Source organism: Pterocles gutturalis, unplaced genomic scaffold (genome assembly GCF_000699245.1).
Source record: "Pterocles gutturalis isolate BGI_N339 unplaced genomic scaffold, ASM69924v1 scaffold19332, whole genome shotgun sequence".
Classification (NCBI taxonomy): domain Eukaryota; kingdom Metazoa; phylum Chordata; class Aves; order Pterocliformes; family Pteroclidae; genus Pterocles; species Pterocles gutturalis.
In genome coordinates, this window is record NW_010113256.1 from 1 (window position 1) to 11664 (window position 11664).

At 48.1% G+C, this 11664-nt stretch overlaps 1 protein-coding gene across 1 annotated transcript; it reads left to right on the forward strand.

Annotated features, from left to right (window-relative positions):
* The first annotated feature begins 6375 nt into the window (after positions 1–6375).
* Positions 6376–8798, forward strand: MRPL14 (mitochondrial ribosomal protein L14). Its single transcript, XM_010074429.1, has 2 exons — positions 6376–6465; positions 8137–8798. The coding sequence occupies exons 1-2, from the start codon at positions 6392–6394 to the stop codon at positions 8498–8500; spliced, it is 438 nt and encodes a 145-aa protein (XP_010072731.1). The 5' UTR covers positions 6376–6391; the 3' UTR covers positions 8501–8798.
* The last annotated feature ends 2866 nt before the right edge of the window (positions 8799–11664 follow it).

Sequence of the window (11664 nt, forward strand, 5' to 3'; positions counted from 1 at the left end):
GGGCGCCGGCCCTGTGGCCCATCTCTCGCAGGGAGCCGTTTGCAGGCTCTGAGTGCAGGGCCTGGAACGCCTAAACCCTGAGCGTGGGTTGCAAAGACTGCGAAAGGCTGGCCCCGAAGATGGCATGTGGGTTGGGGGACACGCAGCGTGCAGATAGATGGGACTTGTTGTGAAAGCAGCTGGGAGCCCGAGCTTGGGCTGTGTGGAGCTTGGAGCCTTTGTGTCAGCTGGATGCAAGGCGCTGCGATGGGGTGACCAGCAGCCTCTTGCCTCTCCAACAGACAGCACCCTGTGTTCCTGCTGGGCTTCAGCCCGTGCCCGGGGAGTGTGGCCTGGGGGAGGAGGAAAACACAGCACTGACGCTCCTGCAGCTGTCCTTCAGAGTGTTTCTTTGCTTCAGAATTCATGTGGGGCTGTACTGCTGGGATTAGGTTTGTGTGGGTATGAGTAGGCATGTAGCAAAGTGGGACTGAAATTCCTCTGCCCTGACAAGCATGGCATTTACTCGTGTGTCATGGGGACTCGGGAAGTGTGGGCGCTAATCTGTGCTTTGCTGGTTGTTCTCCAAAAAACTCCTTCGGCGGTCGAGTGAGTAAGGGGGGGCAATTTGGGGAAGGACACTGCATGACAGGTTTCTTATAAGCATGAAAGATCCTTGTAGTAAAAGCAGACGATCCGTTAGCCCTTGTAAAAGCAGGAGACGTGCTTTTGTAGTAAAAGCAGACAATCAGTTAGCCCTTGTAAAAGCAGGAGACGTGCTCATCTGAGCTGTGTTCACGTGGCTGGTTCAAAAGTTCCCCAAGCTTACCTGGGGGGGTCTTGTTTGGAAGGAGAGAAACTGAGTTAAGGGAAGTTTTTGAGTGAGAAGTGAGGCTTATTCCAGCAAAGTTTTAGGTAGCTCTTTGCTGCCTTGTGGCATCAGTGTGCCTTTGTCTCCAGGTTAGGTTTCTTTAAGCCTGAATTCTGTCTCTATGAGGCATCCTTTTCTGGTGTAGCTTTAGCAGGAAGGCCTGGAGCCACTGTTGCTCTTTGTTCTGTGAACAACTAGCCTAGGTCAGTGGTTTGTGACTTTTTTTTATGGTTGACCCACAGTTCCCCACCTTTCCTCCTCTCTTGTTTGTGTTGTCCTCCCTGCTGCAGTTCCTCCCAGAGTGGTTACTGCTGCCTGGTTTGTGATTGCACCTCGCTGGTTGGGACCTGGTCACCCACAGCAGGGCTGGGAACAGAGTCTGGTCTTGTGGCTTGCCACCTATTGTCCTGTTCCTCTGACCTCAGTATTTTTGGAAGTAGTAAAGATACATTCAAGAGGCGATAGCAGCATTAAGTTGTGGGAGTGTGAGCAGTTCTCTGAATTAATACTAGAATGATAAGAGCCATGAATACCTTAGAGCTGGGTTCTGAATACTTAAAATGGCAAAAATAAGGTTTCCATTAAAGATATTCAGCTCTTTTTTTATCTGCGTTTCCTGATTGTGATCTGGAAAATGAGGTTAGTGTGTTTTGCTTCAAAGTTGTTAACAGATGTACCTGTAATGAGTTTCTGTTGGTAACTTGGAACAATAAATGTCCTGTTTAATAGCTAATCCTCTTCATAAACGGACTTCGAAAAGACTTAATTCCTCTTTGTGAATCCTGGCCTTTCTGGCTGTCATTAATGTAGAACCAATTATGGCTTGGTAATGAATATCTTGTATTTTTAACACACACAAGCCCTTAATCACATCGTTTCCTTTATGAGGAGAGCTGTGAATAGATTGAGTCCTGTAGCTCAGGATTGGCTCTTGTAGCTTACCCTGGCAGACAGTCTATAAATAAACCTGCCGTGGCAGAGTAGGGGTTTAGGTATTTGCATCGTGCATATTGTCTTGGATTTATTTCCTGCGTTTTAATGATGGATGACAGATGCAGTTCAAACCTTTGTGGTTCCCGGAGCAAGGCTATTTTGGTCTCTTAGAAGAATAAAGGGGATGTTGGCCCCCACTGTTTGTGCAGATCAGGTTCCTACTATTAAAGTGAAGAATATTTTTCCCTGTTTTATTTTGTATGGTTGACAGCAGGCTGTGGGTAGCAGGCCTCAGCATTTGCTTTGCAGCATCCTTTGGTTTTCCCTGGGGCCTCTTTGTGTGGATGAGTTACTAGCAGAAAGAAGGAAAAGAAATAGCTGAATGGTTGTGGAGCTACAGCTCTTGAGAATATAGGGAAGAGGTGTCACCTCCAAACCTTGTGATTAAAAAGGAAAGGAATAGTGGATTGCTAGGTAACAGCACTGCTTAAAAGTACGTTTACTCTGGGATGCAGGCAGAATGAGAATGGCACCCTGACTGGTTTTTAGGATACACGCCACCGGTAGAAACCTGGTCAGAGCCATTGCACTGGCCTCTTGAGCGTTCAGACGCAGACCTTTTCATGCTCAATGGCTGCGTTGATAGTGTGGATTCAGAGACCATGCTGGTGAAGCTCATCAGTGTTTTTGCTGAAATGAAAGGGACGCTTTTCCTGTCCAAATCTCCCGGTGTTTCTCTGGAGGTACCGTCACAATGTAAGTCTGGGCTTGCAGTGAAAGGAGAAGTCCCAGTCCTGCATTTTGCCACGTTCCCTCACACCAGCACGCGGCCGCAGGATGAGCTGGATTGGGGAAGTGATGTAGCTGAAAACTGTGACTGATTTATGTGAATGCTAGAGCCAGCATAAGGGATGGAAATGTGTGTTGGGGGGAACACAGGGCTTCCTTTCTTGGTACTGTGTGTCCTGATGTTGGTTCAAAGTGAGTGTGTAATCCTGTCCTTATCTGGAAGATGTCCTTGCTTTGTATCAGCTCCTTGAGGTGGTCTACTTGCGTGTTTGTGTGCTTTTGATGAAAATACTGCATGTGGCCTGCTTCTGTTAGCTGGGATGAAATTTTCCATAACTACTCCATTCAAATACCACTCAAGATTGCAGTAAATATAAGTTGGTTGCTTAATCTTAAGGGAAAATCGTGAAGGTGGTAACTTTAGTATGGCACTTGAAAATGGTGCGGTGGGTAAATAACTTGCGGAGGTTTCTAGCGGGTGAAGAGTTGCTTTGTTGTGCGGTGTTGGAATTTGATGTCTGTTGCACTGAATGGGGTATGGCTGAAGGGCCCTTGAGAAAGGAGTGTTTGCTGCAGTAGCTTATTGCATGCTCAGACTTATTCAGTGAAGTAGAAATTGGGTCATTTGACTGAGTATTTGATTACCAGACTCCTTCACCCTTTCTGAATCTTTCTTTGAACTCAGTCTGAGGTCTGTGCTAACTTTTAACTGATACATAGAGTGGAGGGAAGTGAAGCATCTCTACAATTGTGATTTTAGGAAACGAGTCTTTGTAACCATGAGATAGAGCCACTGATAGAACTTAGGGGCAGCAGGGTAGGAGCTGGGAGGGAGGTTGCTCTGCGTGTTTGTTTATCGCTGCTTTGGTGCAGCTATGTGTGGCCTACGCTGTATCAGTAGTTGTCTTTGTGTTGGGCCTTTCATTTTAGGATAGTGTCTGTTTAAATACTGCTCTTGCCTGGCATGAACAACCTGGAAATTAATCCTGCTTGAGCAGGAGATTCAACTAGGTGACCTCCAGGAGTCCCTTCCAAGATAATTCCTTGCTCAGGAGTGTATTAGTGACTAAGTCCTCAGCAGCAGTGGTGTTTTGTCCGTCCGCTATTGTAGGGTGCACTCCTCTATCAGCTGGGCAGTACCGACAGCAGACTTCTGGGAATTCCTGCAAATTCATCCGCGCCAGGATGGAGAGGGGTGCCGGGTGTGCTGGGGCCGATGGCTGTCATCGCTTTATAGCAGCTCTGCAACTTTGGCACCAACTCGGAGCATTTGTGTGGCAGCCCCCAGCATGGCAAAGTGAATGACTTCTGTGCCCTTTGGAGTTCAGCTGAGGAGCACCTGGAGACAGCCCCAAATCACTGGCTGTTCATTTCTGGAAGGGAAGCTGGGATGTTACAATAGCTGAAGATGTGATTCACTGTTCATGAACCTGCTTTCACCCTCACATGCTGTACTCCATTCCACAGATGCATTCTTCTCTTCCCTCCACCCTGAACCTTCCTGCTAATTTGAAGCATCCCCCTTGTTTACTCAGCTCCTAACAGGATGCTTCATACCAAATAATCAATCATACAAAGTTTCTTAGCTTGTGACACATCTTAATGTGCCGAGGAATAATTCTGAGCAAAGAAGGGGGTACTGAGTCATCTGGAAAAATAAACAGTCCTTGGACACTTAACGCTGTTGGTGCTTCTGCCAGTAGTTTTGTAACTTCAAACCTTCATTGCTGCCACAGGGTAGAAACAAATGGTGACTCCTCCCAGGAGCGGGGAGTGAGTTCAGAGTTTAGGCAGCGCTCTAGGACTGTGACATGCAGCCTTGAGCCCATCTAGCTGTGCTGGTCCTGCTCTTGCTGTCCCTCCGACAGTGGGCAGAGCGTGTGCCTGCCCTGCCACGAGCCAGCAGACCTCTCCTGTTGCTCTTAGGTAGTGGTGAGGATGAGGAGGCCCATCCTCTTCTGCCACCATGCCTGCTGGGGAAACAGAGCTGGACTCCCCAGGAAGCATCCATCAGAGACAACAGAGAGGCTGACTCGCTGCTGCCTGTTTGGGTCTTCTGGAGGGATCCAAGGCCTCTGTTGCGATTTGGGAGGAAGTAGCAGCAATATTACCCGCCAGGTTTGAGTTTCACCCAGGGAAACGGTACACCCAAGCGCAGAACGGGACACGGGCTCTCCTCCCTGCCAGCACGAGGTGTGGGCTTACAGCACGGCAATGGAGTTGAACTTGCTTAGAAATCCTAGCAGCAGCAGCGGCAAGGTGCAGGTAATTGGACCTGGATTGCCAGCAGCACTGGAAATACCGCAGGGCCTTGTTTTTGTTAGGGTCGCACAGCCAGTTAAGGAGCTGTGGGAAAAACCGCTGCCTTGGAATCTCATTTCAGAGAGGCAACAGTGCAGGCAAGCTCTGAAGGCAAGCTTTGAACTCATTTAGAGATCTTCTACCATACAGAAAAGTGTCTTTGTTTAGCAAATAAATGTAAGCTTTGGCTGTTGTTGATCTCTTCCAAACCTGCGGAAGACGGTTTGCACACCTTGTGTGCTTTGCTCAGGGAACGCTGCTACAGAATTGCTGTGGTGCACATCTCCAGTGCTTCTTGTCTTGCTAGCAGGTAACACTTGCTCTGTAGAACAACCACAAACCCTAAAAAATCCATCCATCCATCCATCCATCCCCCAGTGAGCAAACACATTGGGGAGAAATGAAAACTTTAAAGAGAGCAAAGATTTAGCTGGGACTTTACTTGGTTGTTATAAGAACAGCTGTGGCATCGCCTATGGGAAGACTCTGTGGGTATTTTTTTCTCCCTAGAGAAGTTAGGTCAGCTTTGTTTTTAAAATAAAAGTTAAGAAAATGGCTTTACCATGTACTGCTGCAGTTTGGCACTAAGCTCATCAGAACTGGCAAAGGGAGATAAGAGGTCGATGTATTTTTAATGCTTACTTTAGAAAGGAGAGAAGTGGAGCATGTCTTGGTTACACCGCCAAGGTCTAAGCAAGCAGTGTCACACAGAGGTAGCCACAGTCAGATGGAAAGTCTTAGCTTTATCTGAGCTGGCCTGAAAGAGGACTGGCTCTTGGTCCGTGTTGATTTCTCCCCTCCCTTGGATCTGCCGGCATAGCTGCCCGGGGCATCGCTCCCTAACCGACGTCTGGCAAAGTGATCCAGGTGGGGATGAGCCTTTGCAATCACATGTGCAAGCGGGTCCCCATCGCTCTGCGAGAATGAGGTTAGGGAACAGCCTTAGGTGTCGTCAGGGAAGAGGGCTTGGTAAGCTCAGTCAGAGGTTACCCTTGTGCCCCAGCTCTGCTGCAGTTGGGGGAGTGTTTTGGTTTGGGTTGAGCATGCACCATAAAGGTACAGGGAGCTGTGTTATCTGGGCAGCAGACATTGGCAGAGGTGTGATCCTGGTCTGTAAACACAGGCTGCTGAACGCCATGGATATGCTGAGAGGGAGCATGTCCTCCCCAGTGCAGCTCGGCTTGTTCACATCTGAAATTCTCAAACCTGCGTGTTGTTCCGTGGGTCACAGTGTGTGCAGGAGGGCGTTAGTGCACAGGGAGCTGCAGTGCAGCGATGCTGAATCCAGCTGTGTAGGGTACGCATCTGAATTGTATTGTCAGGCAGGGGTTGTTGATCCGCTTTGTAGCATGTTGGCGGATGCTGTTGACACTCTGTATGCTGTGTGTTGCAGTGTGTAAAAAGGTGCTGAGGCTCTAGTGTGTAATTCACATAAGGCAAAGGAAGGAAAAATTCTCTCAGTTTTCCAGAATTCATCATTCTCTTGTTTCTTACACAGGACGGGTTGCCACAATCCAAATGGCTCTCTTGAATAGGCGATTGGGTTTATCCTTCACCCATCTCAGCAGTACGGTGATCCAGCGACACTTCAGGTAATTTTCAAATCTTTTGTTTTCTTGGTAGAGTTTCCTGATTGAAAGAGATGCTGTTGATTAGGTCAAGCACAAGATACAGTATTTCTAATTCAAAAAGGATAATATAATAAAAAAATCTCACAGTTCTCTCTTCACAGGTTGAGCCCAAACATAACAACACATGGAGGTTCCTAGCAGCCTGAACGTGGTCTGAACTCTGCATTTTCCTATGCGTGTATGGAGGCTTTTAGGCCTTTGAGGGCGATGCAGGGGCCTGCAAGCAGAAGTTGGAAGTGCCTGTGTTGGCCACATCCAGAAAAGCAACAGCCAGCCCCTGCTAACACAGAGACAATTACATGTTTAAAATTATTCCAGAGTTTATAATTTCAGTTATTTAGAAAAAAAGTAACCTGAAAAATTATTTCCTTGTACCTTAACAGTGTCAATTTTGGTATTTTTTTTTAGGTCCTTGTTCCAGGCTCAAGGCATTTAAAGCTTCTTAAATTTATGGACTTCATCTTTTACAATGCCTTGCACAAAGCTTAGAGCCTAATCCCACAGTACACTCGGTGCAGATATGGGGAATCTCTAGCGTATAACTCTTTGAAGGGTCAGGGCTTCAGTGTAAAGGCTGAGCATTAGTCATTCCCATGACTGTGGTGGAGAGAGGGAATTAAGACAATGCTCAGGGCTAGGTTGTGTGATAGCCCCAGGAGCTATCGTTAGGAGGTATCTGAATCTTACTGTCTTTCTCTGTATATGGGTTCATTCTATATGCTGTTTATTTGAGTAATTCAGCTGACAGCAGCTTGGCATTCAAGTGCATTTCTAGTACCTTACTCCAAAGCAGTTGTTCAGCAGTAGAAAGGATCTTCCTGCTTTTCCGATGGTCTGTGGGCGTCCTTTGAAGAGAAGCAAAAAAAATCACTTGAATTTGAGCTTCCTGGATAAAATAATAGTCATTCCTGTAAGGGAGGTTGAATTATTTCTCAATTTATTACTGCTGTTCCCAAGCATATTCAGAGTCAGATCTAACAACTTAATATCATGCAGTTTATTTCTGCTGTTTCTTACTCCTAATAATCCCACAGAGTAAACAAATACAGAAGAGACTGCATCTTTCTGGATTCCCCCCATATGGGGAAGGTGATAATTTGTTAGATTCTAGTTGGTGGCTGCTTAGAACAGCCACAGCAGGACCCCAGAAGTCTAACTGAGAGCAGAATAAGATGGGACACCCTCGTAGACTTCACTGAAAAGAAGATCGGTCAGAAAAATCCTTAATGCTGGGGACTGACTTGAGCCTTAGCTTCCTCTAGGCTGTCTGTAGGAGAAGCAAGCACTTTTTTTTTTTTTTTTTTCTTGTAAATTGAAGTTGATTGGAATCATCTGCAGTTGCTAAAAAGCCTGATAAATGCAAGCCACTATTCACGCCATCTTTTAGTCGTGTTTCAGAGTAGAACGGTTGTTTTATGTTTGACGTTTAGTGAAGAGTGTGCAAAGCCGAAAGTAGCATCTGGCTTTCAAAGAGCACATTGAATGCAGTCAATGTGTCACTCATATGGTATGTATTTGTTGCTGGCGCCTTCCGAGCGGTTTGTGTAATGACAAGATCCTGTGCTGGGTTTGCCCTTGCTCCCCGAGGATTATTGAGGAGATCTGTCCCTCATTCTTTCCTGTCTTTTCTAGCATCACTGGAGCATGCCGAGCAATACAGAAACTCACCCGCGTGCGAGTGGTGGACAACAGCGCCTTGGGGAACACGCCCTACCACCGGCCACCAAAATGTATCCACGTGTATAACAAGACTGGAGTTGGCAAAGTAGGAGATAAGATCCTTCTGGCTATCAAAGGAGAAAAGAAGAAGGCTTTAATTGTAGGGCACAAGATGCCTGGCCCCACCATGACGCCTAGATTTGATTCCAACAATGTGGTACTCATAGAAGACAACGGAAATCCAGTAGGGACTAGAATAAAAACACCAATACCCTATATCCTGCGACAGAAAGGAGAGTTCTCCAAAGTATTTGCCATCGCCCGCAACTTTGTATGAAAGCTGAGAAAGGTCTCAGGCAATCCTGTTTATATCTGTTCATCCAGTAGCTGTTCCTTTGTCCTTTTCTAGAAAATGGTGAAAGGTGAAAAAGTTGAGGTTCGTGAAGACTTTATCTTCCTGTTTAAGAATTACAAGCAACTAGTTTAAATGTTGAAATACCGTGTTTTTCTCCAAAAGAAGGTTGATTTTTTTTCGCAGAACATCTGCAGTGTGTTTGGGAAATGGTCTTTTCACCCTTACTGCTCCAGTGGTGTTAATTTGGTCTTTAATCATTAAAATGAGAATGTGAAAATCCGTATTTTGTGTCAGACATTCTCTGTGATGTCGGTGAGACGGGCTGTTGATCAGCTTCCTAAGCTGGTAGTGCCTTGTCCTTCCACGTCCCCTCCCTGTTGTGCTGGGAAGGCTCCTTACCTTGGCCCTGCATTGCCCCTGTGTGAGGAGCTGAAGACCACAGTGCTGAGCTATTCCATGCTTTAACTGGTTATTCCTGGCAGATGGATCTGCCCCATGCTCCCCACTGTGGAATCCGTATATCCCATGGAAAAGGTGAGCCCTGGGTCCCCTCGTACTCCATTACTCCAGGTAACGTAGATAACATGATACGTCAAATTTAAATTCAGTCTCAACCTTTAAGTAAACAGCCCTGTCCCACTTAGTAAAACTTGAGGGGCCTGAGCCTGTGTGCTGCTGTGGGAAAGCAGAATCAACTGCTGCTGGCAGCACGCTCCTTGCTTGCCGTTGTCCATGCGCCAGTGGACGTCGCTGTCTGCTGCTCTGAATCCTCCTGAACCTGCTGGCATTGCCATCAAGCCCTCAGCCTGCTTGCTTCATCTGTCTCTGCCCCCGGCATAGCAGCGGAGCGGCCGCCCGCCCGGCTGATGTCCGTCTTTCCAGTCTATCTGAGTGCAGTCCGTTTCCAGGAGGAGCTTTCTGTGCTCAGAGGTGATTTTTATGCCACTTTGCTAAGCAGGATGGTGAACAAACTGTGTCCCAGTCACAGTGATAAGCGAGCCTGGGACCTCGCTCCCACGGTTGGGTATTGCCTCTGTGTCACAGGGACAGGGCACCCCACGGCCTCACTGCCCGGCCATTGCTTGCTGCCTGGCTGAATTTATTCCTGGGTCTGCGTGAGACACGGGGGGCATGGGGGCGGGTGGGCTCTGCTCAAGGGGCTGCCCTGGTGGGATCCTGGTGCCAGGGAAGGTTTGTGCAGGGCTGTGGGGTGCTGATCGACCCGAGCTGGGCTAAGGGGTGGGAAAGTCAGTGTTCTGCCCTGCCATCAGCGGATAAATTTTTACAGTTTAAGTGTGGCTTTGAGTACTTTCAAAGCTCATCCCAGTAGCAGGCTGAAGCATTTCAAGTAGAAAAAGGGTGTATGCTTTTATGCGTTTTTAGGGAAAGTATGCCACTTAGCAGCTCTGCAGTCTTGCTTTAGAAAACCTTCCCCAACCTTTGAAAGACCCCCAACCCCAATAAACACATAAACAAATACTTTCATAGATTTTATAAACAAATCATAAGCCAAGTGACGTGTCTGTCATGCCTTTCCTGCAGACAGGAGGAGCGCAGACTTCCTCAACGCAAATCCCTTTGAGAACAGAAGAGGAAGGTGGCTTCTACTAATGTAAGGCTGAAAAATAGGCTTTTGAATGCCACTTGTACAGGCTGTTTTGTTTCTGTGCAAAGGCTGTGGGCATGGCGGAGGCAGAGTCCATCCCAAGCTGGAATACCGCAGTCCCAGGTAGCCCGGTTTGTAACTCATCTAAAGACTCTTTACTGCCAGGTTTTTGCTTGGCAACAACTCCAGCCTCAAAGCATCTCCCAGTAGGATGTGGGGGTCTGCAAACAATCCTTGTTGATTTTGTCCTGACCATAAGGGCTATGAGTCCCTCATGGGATGCATAGATCCTGCTGTTTGGATATTAAATATTTCACAGAATATTTGCTAATAACTTTCCAGGGTTTCCCTGGGGAAGAGGTCGTGGGGAGAGGGCACGAGAGGAAGCAGGCAAGACAATGCAGCATACTTGAGATTAACATGTGAAGCGATGCTTTATGTCTGAGCAAACTGATACGTGGAACTAAATCCTTAACCTCAGAGCTTAAGCAGCAGACATGCAGACAGTTAAGCTCAGCATATCCCATAGACCGTCTCCTGCAGTTTTTGCCCGGCTTTCCCTAATGAGGAACGTAGCCTCTGCAGAAATCCCTGGCCCATGGTGACAGCTCTGTGCTTGGCAAATTCCAGCTGCTGCCTGGAGCAGCGTCTCTCTGAGAGGAAAGGGCACTCAGCCCGCTCGCAGCATCCTTCTGTGGGATCCACCCAAGCCTGAGCTCTCCCCACATAGGAGGCTTTTCCTTGTGCATCCATCCTGCTGGGAAATCAGCTGTGATCTCCTCTGTGGGTACCAATTCTTGCAGGTCCTTTTCTTGAAGGATGGCTGCAGGCTAAGTGGGATGATTCCCTCAGAGGAGGGAAGAAACCCCAAAACACCACCTACTGCAGCTGCTGCCAGGACATTCTTTCCCCTGCTCCCTATTTATGTTTATTATTCTGCCCTTAACATATTTTATATGGGGAAATTTCCCAGGGTGAGGCAGTGCTTAGGAGGAATTCTCTCATCTTCTGTGCAGCCTCTGGGGCAGCTGCCACGCACTGCAGAGGGCTGGGGAAGCCAAAGGCAGAGTCCTCCCAGGCTCTTCCTGCCCCATTCCAAAGGTACCTCCCTGCTCAGCTCCAACGGGGTCCCTGGGATAGTGTCCCTTCCCGTGTGTTTGGATATGGGGTCTGCGTCAGATCAAACTCCCGAGAGGGTTCCTGTTCCCCTAGCGATGGTGGGGACTTAGTGCCCAGACATTCTTCCATGGGAGTTGGGGGAGAGGGGTCTTTTTTTAGGGCATCCTGCATGGGGAGGGAGAGATGGCCTTTGGGGAGATGCTTGCCGGGAAAAGACACACGATGGGGGCTCTCTGGTGACGGCCGGGTTCTGGAAGGAGCCAGGCGAGCACTTGGGGATTAGCTGGCCGTGAGAAGGGGTGTCCCCGAAAGGAAGCGGGCGAGACAGATTATCGTGGAGGGATGCAGCGGGGAGCTGATGTCTTCCATCTGCCTGGAGATGGAGGGCTGGGAGACAGGCGGCCCCGTCTCGTGGCCCTGC